The sequence below is a fragment of the Elephas maximus genome, chromosome 4 (assembly GCF_024166365.1).
Source record: "Elephas maximus indicus isolate mEleMax1 chromosome 4, mEleMax1 primary haplotype, whole genome shotgun sequence".
Lineage (NCBI taxonomy): Eukaryota > Metazoa > Chordata > Mammalia > Proboscidea > Elephantidae > Elephas > Elephas maximus.
The window spans coordinates 41,334,805-41,354,908 of NC_064822.1; the positions used below are offsets into that span (position 1 = coordinate 41,334,805).

At 41.5% G+C, this 20,104-nt stretch overlaps 1 protein-coding gene across 2 annotated transcripts in view; it reads left to right on the forward strand.

The window, feature by feature from the left end:
- Nucleotides 1-795: 795 nt before the first annotated feature.
- Nucleotides 796-20,104, forward strand: part of ITGA8 (integrin subunit alpha 8) — a 227,043-nt gene continuing 207,734 nt past the window's right edge. The window contains exons 1-2 of one of the 2 annotated variants that reach the window (XM_049881925.1): nt 796-1,668; nt 2,325-2,458. In XM_049881925.1, coding sequence (XP_049737882.1) covers nt 1,283-1,668; nt 2,325-2,458 — 520 coding nt within the window. In that variant the 5' untranslated portion in view covers nt 796-1,282. The remainder of the gene's footprint in view (nt 1,669-2,324; nt 2,459-20,104) is intronic. The other variant, XM_049881924.1, reaches the window with a different exon arrangement.

Sequence of the window (20,104 nt, forward strand, 5' to 3'; positions counted from 1 at the left end):
TCCCCACACACCCTTGTCACTAAACCTTTTCAATCTCAGTGGCCATGCCAATGATTCTGCTCTAGGACTGGCTTCCTTTGCCTCAATAAACATTCTTGTTTGCACTTGACTACTAACCCAAAGGTTGGCGGTAGGAACCTACCCAGCTGCACCTTGGAAGAAAGCCCTGGCAATTTGCTTCCATTAACATTAAAAAAAATTTTTTTTTTTTAACGCTTAACTGCTCAGTTTTACTTTTTAATCTAGTTCTCCTAAAAAAAGAAGATCGTATGTAAAGGCACCTACACCTCTTTTCTATCCTCCTTTACCAATTTTTTTTTTTTTTTTTTTTTTTTTTTTTTACCTGCCTACTCATTTTCTACTCCCTCCGCCAAGCAGGGGACAGAGAAAGAGACCAATAACCAAAAAAAAAAAAAAAACAGCCGGTTCACATCTATTCCAACCCTATAGGACAGGGTAGAAGCGTCCCACAGATGGCGGATTGGAACCGTCGACCTTTTGGTAGGCAGCGGAGCTCTTAACCACTAAGCCACCAGGGCTCCCGCCTCCCGCCAGTACCTGTAAATTAGAAATAAAGTTTGAACGTCAGTAGATTGCTCTCTGTGCCCTACACTCCTACTAAAAGTAAACAGTAAATTCCAGCGCTCCTAACTTTGCCAAGCATCACAATTAAAGAGGGTCAAGAAGATTTAGTATCCAGTCATTTAATATCCCCAACGTTCGGTTGAGAAAGACCAAAATAAAATCCTGAGACTTTCTTCGTTAATTCGTTACCTCAGCAGGGAGGTAGGATGGGGTTGAAGGAGGGGAGGATTGTTGCATTTAATCTCAAGGAGGAACAAATTATCGACCCCTGATAGAGTCCTAAGGCTGCAGAGGTGCTGCAAAGATAAGGCCTTTACTCCGCCTGTTGGTGGGGCCCGCTTTCACGTTCTTCCGTCAGAGCCGTGCATTCAGGGGAAACTGGAGCAACCTCTCGTCCCATGTGGGAGGATCGTTTCCAGAAGCAAGTGGCTTGAGAGTGGTATATCTGAGACCGAGATTTTCCTTGAGATGCGACTGCAATAGAAAGCGGGGCAGAGGAAACAGGACCCGGGTGCTGGCCGCCAGAGGGGCGAAGGGAGCTGGGCGAGCGCGCCCGGGAGTCGCGCTCTCCGGCCCGCAGCCCGCCAGGCCCGCCGCTAGGGGACGCCGCGAGCGCACCGGGCCCGCCGCCCCGCTGCCAGAGGAGGGCCCGGCGCCGGCTCCCTCCAGCCAGCTTCCGAGCAGGGCCAGGGCAGGGATGCCGGAGGAGCCCGCAGGGGACGTGCGGCGGAGCGCCCGGTCTGTCACCGCGGACCCGCCGCCCGCGCTGACCCGGGACGCCGGCTTCTGGAAACCCCCAGCCACCACCCCGTCAATTTTCCCCGCCGGGCTCCTCGGCTCCCGCTCCCCGGTGAGCGTTCGCCGGGGGCGGAGGGCGATGTCTGCCCGCGCCCGCTGCGGTCTGGCGGGGAGCCGGGCACAGCCGCTCGCACCCCTCTGGTGCTTCTCGGCTGCCCTGGGGATGCTGTGGTCTCCCGTCTCCCAGGCGTTCAACTTGGACGTGGAGAGGCTCACGGTGTACAGCGGCCCCGACGACAGCTACTTCGGCTACGCCGTGGACTTCTACATACCTGACGCGCGCACGTAAGTCGCTGCTCCCGGGTAGTTCGCGCGCGTGGGCGAACCCGGGTCCCAGGCTCGGTTCCTGCCCCTCTCCTGGGGGCCCGCGCCTTTGCCCGCAGCTTGGAGCAAGGCGGCTCCTGAGATTTCGTCCCGCTGCCCCCTCGGGGTCCCATCCTGGTCCCCACCACCAGCCGCTTCCCTCCCCTTCCGTGCTAGATTTGCCTTGTGAGTTTTGAACTAGAGGCTTGCCATTTGCATGGTGTACAAAGACTTCTACATCATACAAAGGAGAGAACGGGACCCAGCAGAGTCAAGCCAGTTCAAACAACGACGACAGCATGGCCTGTAACAATTAAGTGTCTGGGCGCAAGTGCTGTCTGCTGCGAGCAGCTGGGCTCTGTCCTTTGCTTTTTCTCTCTTCGCTCATCTCACTGTATACACATAGCTCCACCTAGAGAAGAATTAGGACTATTTACACCCTCTTCCAAACCAGGTTTCCAAAGCCCAGAAGGTTTCTAGGAGGAAATCAAGTTTGACAGTCAGTCTCCATCATAAACACTTTCCTGCGCCCCACGCCCCCAACCCAGGTCTCACTGCCCATGCTGCCACAAAGACTGCATTTCATTCTTTTGTATGATTCCCAAGGAATGACTTTCTCCAATCCAACCCTTTTGCAGAGCGAGTGTCTTGGTGGGGGCCCCCAAAGCCAACACAAGCCAGCCGGATATCGTGGAAGGGGGCGCCGTCTATTATTGCCCCTGGCCGGCCGAGGGGTCTGCTCAGTGCAAGCAGATACCATTTGACACCACCAGTAAGTGATCTTTGTCATTCCGAGCTGCGGGTCCTGGTTTCAAAGAAGCAGAGCCTTCCTGGAGTCAACTACCCACTTTTCTTTGTACTGTCCGTTGTGTTTGTGTCTGTGGAGCTAGGCGGGTCCCTAGACAAATCAGCTTGTTAGAGCTTTAGTAAAGGGAGGAAAATGTTCAGTGAACCCTAGAGAGGGATCTTGAGTATCTGGATGCATCCTAGTAAAACTTCTGTTTCCTTAATGTCCTGAGATGAGCATTTTCACAGTGAGTGGAAGCTTTGGACAGGTACATATGTTAACACCCTAACCTTGACCACGGAGAGAACTTGGTTGCTTCCCAAGGACAGATAGATGTAGGAAAAGACATATCCTTACTGTTTACAGCGCCTCAGCTCCAAGGCAAGTCTCAGCCACTGCACACACAGACTTCACTCCATGTTGCTGTTTAATTCTTCACCGAGAGAATTTTCTTTCAAAATATTGGACATTGGATGCAAACTAATACAGGCAGAGTGTGGATGGATTACATTCATTTCCAAAATCCCTAGACAGATGTTTCTTATTTAATTAAAGGGAAAATACATTTTAAACAATTCAGGCTGGTTGTTTTCTCTTTGGGTCCTGAGAAAATAATTTCAATTTAATGCTTTCAAAAACACTAACATTGAATGTTTTAATTTGTACTGCCAAAACTTTATGAATTCAAAAGGTACACATTATCAGGAAGCAAATATCTGTTTTGCAGAGAAATGTGCATATGTCAACTCAAATAATGTTCTTTTATGAACAATCATTTTAAATACCTTTTGTAGTGCACACATATGTAATAACATCATTCTTGATTTCTTTTAATTTTTTGTTGTTACATTAGTGTGTATTTTGAATGTTGACTATTTTCACAAAATTTTTGGTGAAATTGAATGGGTGGTATTTGCCTCTTGCTTTGACTAACACATGTCTTTTTTCTTAAAGAAGAAAACAATATGCATTCTAGAAATATGGAAACCATTTCAAAGGAAAAAAAAAAGTCCTATGCAAGCATTACCTTGAATTATGACCAAAACAGGAAAGCATTTTATAAAAGCATTTTAAAATTATGTTTTTTATACTATGTATGTGTGGTGACAATAGCTTATTTACCATTTTGTTAAGCAATATGGTTATTTCCTACCACTTATTATAAGCTTTTACTTTTAAATTTAGCTATTAGAAACTGGAAAAATTAATCTTGATGTTAATTTGTAAAGAAAATCCTTCAGTCAATTGTTTTATCAGGACTTTAGATGCCTTTTAGTTACTGAACTCTAGCTTGAGAATAAACTTCTTAATCAGAAGAATTAAGCATTTAAGGCTAAAACTCATGCCTTTTTAAAAATCCATACAAAATCATTTGTATTTTAAAGAGTGTTTTAAAATTAGACCTTGAAAAATAAAGACAAATCATTGGTGTTATTTGAATGTAAGTTAAGCACAATAAATATTTACATTTAGAGACATTTTTGAGGGTTTTTTTTTCCCCAGAAGTAATCTATATTGATGGAAATGACTTTAATAACCATCTAGAACATTCCTGTAACATATCAAATCAGGATCTAGTTAGCCTGTTCTTCCTTTTAAAGGAAGAACCAGTGTCTGGCCAGATAAATCATACCTGAATACCTTCCTAAGTACTAATCCCAATAGATATCCTGGTTCTATAAATGAAAACCAGAGAATCCAGACATCAATATGAACTTTTAAAACCTGGCTACCCCCAGTAGAAATCTTCAATGTTAAATCGACAATAGATAGTATTTTCCAAAAATTCATTCTAAAGCAGTTGTTTGGAGCTTCAAATTCATTTTCCCACAGAGAACTAATGGTGAAAGATTGTGCTTTGGTTTCCAGAATAACCCACAGGAATGCACTTAACCCTTATTGTAGCTGAATTGTATTTCCAATGAAACAGAAGAGAACAAGCTAGTACAATCTTGGCAATTAAACAAATAGGAAAATAATAAGAATGTTGAGAAAAGATCTGTTTTAATTGAAAAAAGATGAGGCATTGGTAGTATCTTTTGTGCAGGTTCTGAGGAAGATATCTGGGTATCTTAAAGGGCTCTAGAGATTAATACTGCTGGTCCTACATTATATCTTGTTTTATCTTCAATTGTATTTTTTTTTTCTTTTTCTCAATGGATAGATGCACTCACCCTACTATTGTAGTTATCAGTCATTATCACAGTGATTTGGGGCTTCATAAATGGAACAAAGCAAGGGAAAGAAGTAGGGAGGGAAATAGATGTTCCTCAAATAATTGATCAGGAATTGAAAAAAAAAGCAAGAAAGGGGAGGCTGCACAAAGTTTGAAGAAATGAATGGACCATGGTGGAATGAATGATGCACAGTGACTTGTGAAAAACTAGGAGAGTTTTATTGAGAGAGAAGACAGTAATAGCTGAGAAAAGAAAATTCCCCATGTCAGCCATCAGGGGGTACTGTGGGCCCAGGAACCTTGGTTGCTACCGGGAATGGCCTCAGGATGGGTGGAAAAAAGGCATCAGAGGACCACAGCTCAGGTGTTTGCTAATGAGTGGGTGCTAACACTCTGTGCCTTACTCTACCAGTTACATCATGCACATGTCCTGATGCCATGGAACTGCCAGGGCTGCCTTTGATGAGAAGCTGGAAAAAGCAGGAGGGTATACCAGAAATCCATATCGCTCTTTCCAATTTTTTATGTCGGTTTTGTGGACAGAGAGTGATCTTGGAACCAAAGATGAAAGGCAGAAACAAAGACTTTGCTGACTCTGGGTCTTGCAATCAGTATTGCCAGATGTACAGCATTTATCAATCACTGACTGTGTGCCGATCACTTTATATATCTTATTTTTAATCCATAAAACCAAACAACCATGCAAAATTCATTTTATGAATAAGGAAGCTGACATCAAAGTTGTTGAAAGAGGTATGTCCCAGATCACGCAGTGGTAAGAAGTTAAGGCAAGGTTGGAGTAGAGGTCTGCCTACCCCAAACCCTGCCTCTTTGCACTACTCTGCCTTCCTTCTAGAAAAGGGATAGGATTAGCCCTAACGGAGTGCAGGTTTGGGATCACCCTGGGTTCCATGGAGCCCTGGTCAGATTGCATGGAGCTGAAGCACTGCGCATCTGCCCTCTCTTCCCTCTGATTCCCCATCTCAACATTAATCAAAAACCAAACCAAACCTGTTGCCATCGAGTCAATTCCGACTCATAGCAACCGTATAGGAGAGAGTAGAACTGCCCCATAGGGTTTCCAAAGAGTGCCTGGTGGGTTCGAACTGCCAACCTTTTGGTTAGCAGCCATAGCTCTTAACCACTATGCCACCAGGTTTCCATCCCAACATTAACCCCCCCCCCAAAAAAAAATCCATTGCTTCAAGTTGATTCTGACTCATAGTGATCCTATAGGACAGAGTAGAGCTACCTCACAGGATTTCCAAGGAGAGGCTGGTGGATTTGAACTCCCAGCCTTTTGGTTAGCAGCTGAGCTGTTAACCACTGCACCCCCAGGGCTTTTAGCTTTACAATATTACAATTAAAATGATCCTCCAGAAAAGATAGATCAAAGGAGCCATGGTGGTATAATTGGAGCTCGGCTATTAACCGAAAAGTTGGCAGTTCAAACCCACCAGCTGCTCTGGGGGCTAAAACACCTGGCGGTTTGCTCCCATAAAAATTACAGCCTAGGAAACTCTACAGGGCAATTCTACTCTGTCACTATGGGGTCTCTATGCTGAGTTGGAATCAACCTGATGGGAGTGGGTTTGGGGATATTCCTCTTGGAGTCCCTGGGGGTGCAAATGGTTCATGCACTTGGCTGCTACCCAAAAGGTCTGGAGGTTCAAGTCCAACCAGAGATGTCTTGGAAGAAAGGGCTAGTTATCTGCTTCTGAAAAAATCAGCCATTGAAAACCCTGTGGAGCACAGTTCTACTCTGACACACGTGGGGTCACCATGAGTTGGAGTTGACTCTGTGGCGACTGGTTTTTTATATGCCCCTTCTTTGGTAAAGTTCTTCCACAAAAGGTCTCCTCAGTGTCCCCAGTCAGCTGCCTCCAGAGTTGTTCTCTGCCCAGTGCCAGCACCTTATGGTTTCTTCACAAAAAGGAAGAAAGCTTCTCTGCTTGACAAAGTAATGGCTTTGAGTGATAGACGCCCACCAACTGACGTTCCCATAATAGAGTGTGATGTGTCAGGCATAAATATATACAGTATGGCAAATATTCCTCTGTAAAGGTCTGAATGACTTTCCCTCGTCTGCTTTTACTATTATTTCTGAGTTCAAGACATCCTAAGTAAATCTGACCTTTTGATGAAGTTGTTTCAACTTGTTCAGGCCCCTGGGGTGTCTATAATTCTCTCAGCCAGGCATTGAGGGAGAATGGCCTATAACTTAGTCTCTGAATCTGATTTGGAATTCTTTACCTCAGTTTGTTTAAGGTCAACTGCCGTTTTTTTAAACGTGCCTTTTAGTTTGGCAAAAATTCATTAAATAATCATTATTTTATTTTTACCTTATAACTTGGATTTTTTTTTTTTTAAACTACTTCTCAGGGTAAATGCAAAAACAGAGGAAGCTTGGAATAGCCTAGCACTTCAAATGCGTGAATACTATTAAAATCCGTGGTCCTTTCAAGTACGAAGAAGGGAAACCTTGGGGAAGCACACAGCGGCCCAGGAGGTGCGAAGAGTAGATAATTTTCCAGTTCTGTGCAAAATCAAGTGGTTCCAAAAAAGCTCTTCTCTCATCTCCTTTCTTACTTCTGTAGAGTAAAATTTCTCATCACCAAATTGATTTCTGTCACTTTTGCCTCAGAAACGCTCCAAACTATGCCCATGTCTTAAACAACTTAAAACGACACATTTGCCAAATTCACGCCTCTTATTTCTAAGTCTACTCTGAGGCTCATTTCTTTTTTTTTTCCCCTACATTTTCCAAACCAATATGTGAAATGAATGAAGATTGATAGAGTGCAATACCTCCTCCCCCCTCAAAAGGAAACAAATTGGAAAAAATACATCGCCTTTGGAATAATGAAAGGGCAAATGTCAGCAATCGTAACAAAAGCGTACCACACAGATATTTGATGATTTTAAATGCTTAAGGGAAACATCTCGAGGAAAATGATAATGGCACGTGCTAAATAGTGACGGTAATCATCATCACGCTAATAATAATGAGAGATGATACAGCTGGGAACCAGTCACAATTAGGGAGCCACGTGAAAAGTGAACAGGGAAAGGTGAGGGGTGCCACTGAGATTTAGAAGTCATCTGAGAAAGACTGCTGGAGTTTGCCTGGCCTTAATTTAGTATCTTTGCTTTAAACACACACACACACAAACCTTAAAACGGTAGACAGTTTAGCTAGGATATTTCAAAGCTTTGGAATGGTAAGGTTTCTTGTTGGAATTGCACTTTACTCCGGAAGCCTTTGTTTTGGGAGGTCTGTTTTATTTTGTATTGAGTGAGCCCGCAGTAAGGAGCAGCTTAAAGCATCTGGCTCTGTGACTGGTACAGGGTTGTTTTTTGATAGTATTGGGTGTGCCCTTTCTCTCATGTGAGGGTTGGGAAACATATTGGTCGCATAAGTCTTGCTTTTCTAACTTCCTCAGAAAGAAATCAGCTTTTGTTCAGGAACAAAGAAAAGAAAAATGTAGGTCAGAGCTACCCAAGTAAATGACAGAGGAAATAACACAAATGTGACAGAACTCAGGAACAGCAGAAATTGTTGTGCTCTAAATTTTTTTTTTTTTTTTTAGTAAGTTCAGCTGGAAGGTGAAAAAAGAAAGCCTCAAGATAACCTGCTTTCTTTAAGAATTAATTATGCCAACATGAATTTTTGCAGCTCAGAAATATGTGTGTGTGTGTGTGTGTGTGTTTGCTGTTGTTGTTAGGTGCCGTTGAGCCAATTTTTGACTCATAGCAACCGCATGTGACATAGTAGAACTGCCCCATAGGGTTTTTTTGGCTGTGACCTTTACAGGAGCAGATTGCCAGGTCTTTCACAGAGCTGGTGGGTGGGTTTGAACTACCACACTTTTGGTTAGCAGCCAAGCGCTTAACTGTTACACCACAAGGGCTCACACACACGTGTGTATATATATACATATACACACAGCCATATATGCAGAAAACATATGCTACTAAGTGCTAATTCCACTGAGTCATGAAGGAGGGTTTAGCTGGATGTCTTTCTTACTCTAGGAACAATTCATGATGGCTATCATGCTTGAATATGCTGACCTGACAGATAAAACCAGCATCTTCAGGCTGCTTTCAACTGGCTCAGACTTCCATACCGCAGAACACAGTATAGTCCTGATACGAGAAAGGAAAGAAGGGAGGAGGCAGCTGTCCCTACAGCACATAGAAACTGAGGAAGCAATTAGAAAAAGGAAGTCCTTGAAACTCCAACTAGAAATGGGAAACAGATCTGCTCTACGGCTAGTTGAGCAGTATAAGCATTAGGCGCCTGTTGCTTAATCTGCAGAATTCTTTCAAGAAGCTGGAAGTCTGTGTGATGGAACAGGCTTCCAGGCACTTGGCAGGACTATTCCAGGCAGCAGCTGCAGCATTCTGGGAGAAATGTAGAAAATAGTCTTGAAGTTCTTCTGAAAGAAAAATACAGTGACATTTAAGACGACCAGCTGAAGACGTGTACATTCAAACCTTACCTGTTGTGGAGAAAGAGTTCTATGTCTGTGAGTTGGGTGGCTAAAGAGACTTACCAACAATGCTGAAATGCTCAGCTCAAGTGTGGCCTGAGTGAAAACATACAGATTCATGAACATGGATTTTTTTAAGGAAGATAGATTCAAAGACTAATTAAAGAATAATAGGATAAGACTTGCTATAAGCATGTATTCATCCTTTAACCAGCAAGCACATTCAGGACACTTTAAAATAATACCTAATTTTTCTAAGTTCAGTTTAAATACAGCTTTTTGGAAACATATCTGTCGTATAAAGCAGAGTGTACCTGCATAATGAAATCCTAAAACAGATTTAAAATAATTTTGTTTCCAGGTTATGTTACAAGGAGATTTAAGATAGATGTGCAGACAAACCGTGGTTCACCAACAAGTGATTTATACTTAACACATTCTACCTACTCCACTAAGGTTATTCTGTTATGGACTTCAGGCAGGCAGCTCTCAGACAGATGTCACCGGATGGTCTGGAAGGGACAGAGCTCAACCTTAACTATACAGAAAGGCCAGCACCTAGATCTCTGAGATTTCATGTATTGCTCCACTCCTAACGTCTGCCAAATAGAGACTTTTCTAAATTCAGAAATATTGGTGAAAATAGCCCCTTATCCTTTTACTTGTTTTAGTAAAAATAAGGCATAGATTACAAAAATAAGTCTTTGTAGAGCTAGTTTTCAGACATTAAAAATGGGAAGGAGGGGTTGATTGATTATAAAGGAGCAGCATAAGGGGATTGGGGCCAGGGGGTGACAGAACTTTCGTGTATCTTGATTGTACTGGTGGCTATGTGACTGTGTATTTGTCAAAGTCCAGGGAACTGTGTATCAACAAGAGTGAGTTTTACTGTACGTAAATAAAAACAAAACAAACAAAAAGGGAAAATAATAAAAAAATGTTACGGAAAATGCTAAAACCGGAGAAATCAAACCCATTGCTGTCGATTCCGACTCTTAGAGACCCTATACGACAGAGTAGAACTGCCCCTTAGGGTTTCCAAGGAGCTGCTTTTGGATTTGAACTGCCGACCTTTTGGTTAGCAGCCAAACACTTCACCACTGTGCCACCAGGGCCTCATGGAGAATCTAGAGAGTTATGTATTATGTATGGTAATTAAATTTGGTTTTGTGGTCATTGCTGTAATCATGTGGGCATTAAGCTCTTCGACAAGGGGAAGGTCTGATATAGCTGATACCGTCTTGAGTAAGAACACCTTCTCTGAGTGTAATACCTAGAAATGTAAGGATACGTATTATTCCCGAAGAGCTTAAGCTACTGGCCCTATATAAGGGTGAACTGGCCCTATATAAGGGTGAATAATTAGTAGGCTCTTGTTTATCATTCTTAAATAAAGGCTAATATGTTCAGAATGTGTTTGGTAAGAGAACTGTGAATGAAAACATGTTGTGTAAGGCTAATTTTTTGTATCGAAGTATCATACTTGTGTAATTCCTGTCTCCTTATGAAATTCAGGAATGGGACCTCTCATTGACAGGCACTAAACTAAAGTGATCTCCCTTCAAACACAGGGCTGTAGTTATCAGAATTGGTATGATGGCACTGCAGGGTATTTGCTTACTAACATTAGTTCAGTTTTGTTCCTTAGTGCTGATATTTGACATAGTGACACAGATTTGAATATAATGTTGCAAAAACCTCCATCAGTTTGAATCTTTGATTTCGAGAGCATACAGAGATTAGAGAGAAGGGCACACACACCAGTCCTACAGGAATAGGTTTATTCAAGGACCGTACACGGCCTACATTATACACAGCATCTTACCCCATGTGTAGCTGTGGAAGCCAACTCCCTGTAATCGGTTATGGCTCCATTTTGAGTTTGTCTCATTTCTCATCCCCCTATGATTTACCTAGATGTCTCCCCTCTTGCCACCCTGTTTACACGACTTACCTTTAGTCCAGTGCATCCAAGCCCTGCGTGGCTTATCTCTCAAGCACGGTAAACACATATTACAGACACACACATGTCCCCACTCACCTGGGGCCCAGGTCCTTGTGTTTCTTTCTTAACCACCTGGAACATCTTATCTCCCAGCAATGATTTTCTGATACTCCTGGCTTCTCTCTTCCTATGATACCCAACAGGACATAGGTTGCACAAATCAATCCTAAAATTGTCTCAAATCCTTTTTTGGAAGAAAGGGGTCATAACACTAAAATATAAACAGCCTAAATATTGATAGTCAAGTACATCATGACATCCTCACACAATTAGATATCACATAACCATAGAAAATGTGGTCTAGAAAGAATCAGTATTAATATGGGAAAAATGCTTTAGTTTTGGTGTTAAATGGAAAGCATCAAATTCAAAATTGCATTTACAACCTTTAGAAGAGTACAAGAAGGGAAATGCAACAAAAGAGACTGTCTTTGGGAAATGTGATTAAAAGTTTTTTTTTTTAATTTTTTCCTTGCTTTTCTAATGCATTTTTCTTATTTCCAAAACCATGAGCAAGTATTTATGTAGGATCAGGACACATAAAGATAAAAATAAACATGAAGAAAATTCTAGATGAAATTGTCAAGTTCACTGATGTGTTATGAAGGTTAACAATAAAAAACAAAAATCAAAACTCCTTATTGCATGACGGCAATCTTAGTTGCCCCCTCTTTTGTCTTGGGTGCAGATGGTTGAGTAGTTTAGAAATGTACTTGTTTAAATTTAAGTGCTTTTGTTTCAAAATACTGAAGACCAAGGCTATTTTCAGTAACAGTAACATGTAAGAATAAGATGCAGGTGGAGTATCACCTGTTTGCATTCTAGACTGTATCTCCGTCAGTAGTACTATAGATTATAGTCTGATGTGACAGTTTTTACAGCCTTTTAGAATAAGAGACTTGTGTGTGCCTGGATGAGCTGGGCATGCCAGATGAAATTAATTAACAATCTTTTCATACTGCAATCAGCTCACAGAACTTGTTATACGAGGCCATTGCAAAGGTCAGGGTGACCATGTTGTTCTTAGCTGCTGCCCAGTCAGCTCCTGACTCACGGTGACCCAATGCACAAGGGAATGAAACAGTGCCTGGTCCTGTGCTACCCCCATGGTTGGCTGTGGATAGTCCATTATGATCCATAAAGTTTTCCTTGGTTACCTTTTGGAAATAGATTTGAAGGCCTTTCTTCCTAGGCTGTTTTAGTCCGGAAGCTCCAATGAAACCTGTTCAACATCATTGTACCATCCAAGCCTCCACTGATAGATGGGTGGTAGTTGCCCATGAGGTGTATTGGCTGGGAATTGAACCCTGGTCTTGCACACTGAAGGTGAGAATTCTGTCACTGAAGCACCACTGCCCCTTAGGGTGACCATAGGTCTAGATAATCATGTGGACTTTAGAATATGGAAGGCATTTGATATAGACAAAACATCCATGAAAACTTTCTCTCTGTGTTTGGAAGATACATTTGTGAGCTCATATCATGAAGCATTATTCAGTCTCACAGACTGACTTGCTGTTTAGTTCTTGATGTGAAATGTTGAATAATCAGATATTTTCCCCTTATAACATTACATATGTGCCAGGGACAAGTTGTAAAATCCATTTAAAGGATTTCATCTGGGGTACATGGTTTTACTCAGTGCCAAGTAAGGTTTGAAAATATTCTGTTGAGCCAAGATGTATCTGTTTTCATAAGTTGAGTATGTCAATGTACTTGTCAACAGAATTGGTGGAGTATGGCAGAGAAGTTGGTAGGTGGTATGAAGGGATTGATAACATGAAAGGTAGTACAGCCTTGCTCCAAATCTCTTGTTCAGTATGCTAGTCTTTCGAGTGAGCACGAAGGAAAGGAAGAAAGGTTCCATGTCAAAGAAATTTGAAATCTCTCCCCTTCTGTGAGATTCACAATAAATTCATGAACTAAAGCAAACCCGCTGGATCCATAGGATAGGAAATTGATCCACATTCATTCTTTCTTCTCACATTTCTTAAGCCAATGTATGCCCAGGTTATGCTGTAGTAATAAATAATCCCAAACCTGTGGCTTAGTACAGTCCAGGTTCATTTCTTGCTCTCACTATATGTCCAACTCACACAATACGTGAGTTAGTGGGGAAACTCTGCTCATTAAGGTCACTCAGGGACCCAGGCTCAGGGAGGCTTCTTGTTGCCACATGCTTCCAAGGTCACCCTAGCAGGAAAGGGGACATGGCAAATTGTGCACTGTCTCTTACAACTTAAAACTTGACATTCATTGCTTCTCACGTTTGGTAGACCATAGCATGCCAAGGAAGTTGGCGGTGCCAACTTATTTTAATATATAACACTTTATTTTTCCATTTCTAATAACAATAACATAGTACATATTTTGAGGATATACCAAAATAGCATATAGTTCTTTGGGGCTACAGTCCTAACCCCACACTTACGTTAGAGACATGACAAAGAAATGGAGATGTTTCTGTCAACAGATACAAAGATACCTGAGACCTACGTACAATTGGTCCTCAACCTGTTCCAGCCAATCGCCATTCTCTACCACAAATACGTACTGTTTTATTAGATGAATTGTTGGGACCTTTTGTACCACAACACCTTCTGGCAAAAAGAATGAAATCTGGATGAAAATAAAACCATACAACAGGAGGTGGTGTGAATACATTTTCAAGCTATTGAGAGGCAGGTTTATACAGCTTTTTTCCTGAAACTGAATCATATCCTGTATTTAAAACCGTTGCTTTGAGGTCATATTGAAGAGATTTATGTCAGTTAGTCTGCTTCCCGGTATTCCCATGCTGAGAGCTTTTCATTACTTCTTGAAGCAAATCAATTACTGGGCACTAAACAGAAGCATGCTGTACTCTTGACAATCAGATGGTGACATACATGCCACATTGAGAGTTCTCCATTTCTCCAGCTTCATCTAAGACGAAGATATTTGCTCCCAGGTAATTACTCCAAGTATGAGAAAACCTAGAGATGAGAGAAAGTGTGAAAAATTCAAGGGGCTGGAAGAAAATCCCTGTGGTTGGGAATGGCAAGAGATGATGCTGGCAAGGTAAGTCTCAGCCAGCCCCTATAGGGTTTTATAAACCTGGTTTTAAGCTTTTTTTTTTTTTTTTTTTTTGCGTTTTAGCACGAGCTCTGACTTCAGGATAGAGAATAAATTTGAGGGTGCAAGCCTGGAAGAAGGGAGACCCATCAGGAGTCTGTGGTGGTAACAGAAGCCAAAGGAAATGTTGTTCATAACTGGAGAAGTGGCAAAAGGGATGGGAAGAACTAGATGGACTTGAGAGAGATTTAAAAGGAAGGATCGGCAGGAACTGATTACTGAATTGAATTTGGGAGTGCTGTAGAGATGGTGGACAAGGATACGTTCCAGGCTTCTGTCTTGGTTAGTAGGCTCCCGTTTTACTAGGTACAAAATAGTGAGCAAAATAGACATGCTCCTTAACCTCACAATATTCAGGTCCAGAAAGAGGAAGATTAGTACCTGGCAAGTCTAATCCAGTGATAGGTGCTGTAGCACAGAAAGCCAAGAATGTTTTAGGCATGCAAAAGACCCTAAAGAGGGGCAGTGTATATCTGAGGAGGCTTTTCAGAGGCGGCATCACTAGAGGTGAGAGCGAAAGAGCATTGTGTATGTGCATGTATGTGCAACTGTCTCAGTGGTGGAGGGAGAGGTGGTAAGAGAGAAAACTGTTCCAGCCAGTATGGATGATATGAAGTTAGGTCTAGAATATGAGGTCAGAGTTGACTTCTTGGTCAATACAATCCAACTGGAACCAGCTCTGCTTCTACAGTTTTTGTGTCATAGTGTTGTCATGTGCCGTTGAGTCATTTCTGACTCATAGCAACCCCATGCAACAGAGTAGAGCAGCCCCATAGGGTTTTCTTGGCTGTAATCTTTAGGAAGAAGCAGAATGCCAGCTCTTTCTTCCATGGAGCTGCTAGGTGGGTTCAAAATCCTGGACCTTTGGTTAGCAACCTAGTGTCTAACCATTGTACTATCAGAGCTCCTTTATGTCATAGTAGGGGACTTTTTTTTTAATTTGATCTGTTTTCTGTGGGACAGAATAGTAGCTGTCACAAATGGCTTAGCATTTCCTATGGAGAGCTAATTCTCTAATTTCTTAACATTCACTCCTCTAGCTGCATCATATAAGTGAACACAACACCTGAAAAAAAAATCATTTGCATCATACCCACAAAAGTCCCTATATATTTCCAGAACAAACCTGACATAAGACATTAGTCCAGTTACATATGAAAAACAACTGTGGCGATGGGTAATTCAAGGTATTTCAAATGATGTTATTTGGCATCAGAAAACTCATTCATATTTATTACTAAACAAATGTCTGAAGAACACTGGCTAGGCAGTATAAAAAAAAAAATTTTTTTTAGTTATTAAAAATAGGAAGTTGGAAACCTGATCTCAATTCTAGGGAAGACAGCATAGGCAGGGAAATAATTACAGCAGAAAATGATATTCCCATCCAGATCAGAAAAACTATGACAGGAATGATTGCAGTATAGCCTTTCCTATTGCTATCCCAAATCCATATTGATGGACGTTATTATTAAGTCTCTCAAAGCATGGTTGTTGTTGTTAGTTGCTATCAAGTCAGTTCCCATTCATGGTGACTCCATTTATGCAGAGAACTGTGCTTTCATGGGTTTTCATGACTATAACCATCAGGAAGCAGATCACCAGGCCTGCCTTCTGAGATGCCTCTGGGTGGGTTCAAACTGTCCACCTTTCAACTAGTAGTTGAGTGCTTAACCATTTGTACCACCCAGGGACTCCTAAAAGCATATACTTAGCTTCCTTAATATTTGGTTATGTATGAAATCAAGCATTTGAATCATTATATGAGCAAATAACTTAAAAGAAGCCCTGGTGGCCCAACAGTTAAGTGCTCAGCCACTAACTGAGAGGTTGGAGGTTTGAACCCACCCAGTGGCTCCATGGGAAAAAGACCTGATGATCTGCCCCCATAAAGATTTAAAAAAAAAAAAACAAACCCAAACCTGTTGCTGTCAAGTCAATTCCGAGTCATAGCAACCCTGTAAGATAGAGTAGAATTGCCCCCCAGGGTTTCCATGGAGTGGCTGGTGGATTTGAACTGCCAACTTTTCAGTTAGCAGCTGAACTCTTAACTGCTGGGCCACTAGGGCTCCCCATAAAGATTACAGTCTAGAAAACCCTAAGGGACAGTTCTACTTTGTCACATGGGGTCTCTGCCAGTCGGAATCAACTTGATGGCACCTAATAAAAACAACAGCAACTTAAAAGTTTCATGATTTCCAGAAAAAGGATCTAGAGAAACAAGCCAGAAGCCTCTTGAATTCTGGAACCCTGGAGGGGTTTATCAGACTTAACGCTGACTGTCTTCAGGGAGTAGGATGCTAACAGCCCTTATCTTCTTTATACGGTATTTGCTACTTTATGTTCTTTGGTATTATTGAAAAAATACTCTGAAAGAATTTCAATTTGGGGAGAAAAGAAGGAGAGTTCTTGGCCCTACATTTTAAAACAGGTTTTAAGGAAGTGATTTGGACTAGTTGACAACAGGAGGAAAGGAATTTCACAAGAGAAGTGTCATGCATGAAGGCTTTGGAGTGAGGCTCGGTAGGGAATAGAAAGAAAGTTACCCTGAATGCAAAGGAAACACCATACCTGGCGACAAGCCTGTTGGGTCAGGGGTGCCAGTTGCCCTGGGCAGGGTATTTAGATTTGACCTATTAGGTGAATACGGGAAAAATATCTAGTGTGTATGTACATGTGTGTGTCCAGATATTTGTACATGGTATGCATATAAGTAGCCCTAGAGGCACAACGGTTAAGTGCTTGGCTGCTAGCCAAAAGGTTGGCAGTTCAACCCCGTTCAGTGCTTCCGTGGAGGAAAGACTTAGTGATCTGCTCCCGTAAAGATTACAGCCTAGAAAACCCTATGGGACAGTTGTAGTCTGTCACATGGGGTCACTATGAGTCGAAAATCAACTTGACAGCACCTAAAAACAACAGCATGCATATACAATATAAATCAGAAATCTCAGTCCTACCGAGTATTCATTTAATCAGAAAAACACATTTCTAGAACATTATAAAGAAAATGAGTTAGTATAGCGTTTTCCTAAAAAGCTTGAAAATTTGCAATAAGATGAAGTCTGCAGAGGTATTCTTTAATGGTTTTTAGAAGTGGTTTTGGGGTATTGGAAATGATACATTTGGATATTTAATTTTCTATGGCATAAAAATAGATCCAGGTTCTTTTCTTGGCCTTATTTCTTTGAGATAAGGAGTTTTCTGGCCACAAGTATTTTATTTTGCATTTTACATGTGAGTATTCCCTGTTTTCAGATACACAGTTTTAATCTAAATGAAACTTTTTACAGCACAAATTTGACAATGGTGAAGGTTATAAACATGCTTTTAAAGATTTCTTTTGCCCTTTTCCAGATTGAAAAAAGTCTGGACAGCTCCTGTAACAGCTTTAAGAAAATCTCAAAAGGGATATACTTGAAGTGATGACTGAAGGGCATAGGAAAACTCAGTTTTTCAGTTCTAGGTCAAGGGTTTTATTAAAAGTTTTCAAACAGCACCCAGTCTGCCAAAATGTCTGATCACACCTGTGGCATTTCCGGCTCTGCTCTTCTCTCTTCCACAGTGACCTGTCTTCACTTCTTGTAATACCTCCCATGTTACTAAACCAAAAGATTAGAAAAATCTGCGGGTAGCCCACATGCACACCATATTCTACGTGCCCTCACGCCTGTTCTGAAATGTACATGGCCCATGAAAAAAAAGGAACCAAAAGTTGGTATGCTTGTCACCCCCTGGAATTTGTACCCAGATGGTCCCGAAACCAAAGTTGTCAATTTATGGGAGAGTTCTTCAAAATCTAGAAATATTGGACTGATCAAATAATTTTTTTAAATGCACTTTTTTTTAGCAGTTCTAGTTTTGCTGAAAAACTTTTCAAAAAGTACAGAGAGTTCCCGTATATCCCCTCTCTCTGCTGTACACTGTTTCTTCTGTTATTAACATCTTGCATTTGTGTGGTACATTTGTTACAATTGATGAACCAAAATTGATACATTTTGTTTCATCAATTGTAACAAATGCTCGTAGTTTACATTAGGGTTTACTCTTTGTATTATACTGCCCTATGGGTTTTGACAAATGTGTGTCATGTAGCCACCATTACACTATCACACAGAATGATCTCCCTGCCCTTAAAATGTCCTGTATTTGACCTATTCATCCCTCTCCTATTTCCCCTGACCAAATCAATTTTATTGTGACTACCTATCTAAATAGCTTAGATGGGCCTTCAAAATGGTTTTATTTTATTTTTAGGTTTTTTGTTCTTTCCTTAGATTATGGATGTAGTCATGCCCACTGTAGAAAACCCACACAATACAAAAGTATACTAAATCAAAATATATAAGGCTACTGTAATGTGTGGAAACCCTGGTGGCATAGCGGTTAAGTGCTACAGCTGCTAATCAAAGGGTCAGCAGTTCCAATCTGCCAGGGGCTCCTTGGAAACTCCATGGGGCAGTTCTACTCTGTCCTATAGGGTTGCTGTGAGTTGGAATCGACTTGACGGCACTGGATTTGGGTTTACTATAATGTGTAACATCCTTTCTTTCACAGTAACCATCATTAACAGTTTAAGTGTCTGTACACATACACACACAGTCTCACACACACACACCCAGACACACTGCATTTGACTCCTAAACAAAAGTAGATTCATACTGAACAGGGTATCCTAGGAAAATTTCTAAATGAATATATGAGAGGATGGTCATTCATTCAACAAACATTTATTGAGGGCATGCTATGTGCCAAGCACTGTTCTAGAACTGGGAAATGCAGAGGTGGACCCTCTGCTCATGGAACTTACGTAAATAAGTTCTCAAGGGGAATAGACAGTCCATAAACACACAAACTAACAGATAAAGATAATTCTAGATGGTGGTGAGTGCTATGAAGAAAATGGAGGGTAAGGGGAGAGTGGATGATAAGGGGTAGTATGAACTAGTTGCTCAGGGCAAGTGTCTGTGAGGAAGTGGAATTTGAGCTGAAACCTGAATAATGAGGAGGCAGTTAACTGGAAATCTGTGGCAACAGCAAATGCAATGGTGATACGGAGAAAGCTGGGCATCTTCCAGGGACAGCAGTCACTGCGTCTGCAGCTTCAGAAACATGGGAAACTAGGAAGAGTTGAGGTTGGAGGGTGGCAGGGCCAGATCACGTTGTGGCCTTTAGGCCGAGTCAGAAGCTACTCTTGCGGGGTGGAATTACAAATCAGTGAGGAAAAGGTGGACTATTCAGTAATAGTGGTATTGTGACAACTAGCTTTTCATATTAAAGAGAATTAAGATGTTTATGCCACATCATATACCAGACTAAATTCCAGGTGGGGAAAAAAATTTCCCGTAATCAAATTTAAAAGACCAGCAAAAATTGGGAGAGGGTACTTGCAACATATGTGTGGGAAAAAGAGCCAATACCCAAAATACATGAAGAATTCTTACTAAGCAATGAAATTAATAACCAAATGAGAAATGAGCAAAGGATATGAGCTAGCAATTCACAGATGAAAAAGTGAAAGGTTCATAAGCGTGAAAAGATGATCAGCGTTAGTAATCATCTGGGAAATGCAAATAACAAAATGAGGTATTATTTCACGGTCATCCAGACTAGCAAAAACTTCCAAGTCCTACAATGACAAGAGCTGATGGTCATCGTCTACTGTTCAGCTAGTGGGCATGGAAATTGTAAATCTAATTCAGAGAGCAGTTTCTGGTAAATCTGATAAAATGGATATGATCTTTGTCTATGACCCAGCAATGTCATTTCTAGTCTGGTGCCAGAGAGAAACTCTTGTATATAAGCAGATGGAGATGGATGTAAGGATTCTCAAGGCACATGTT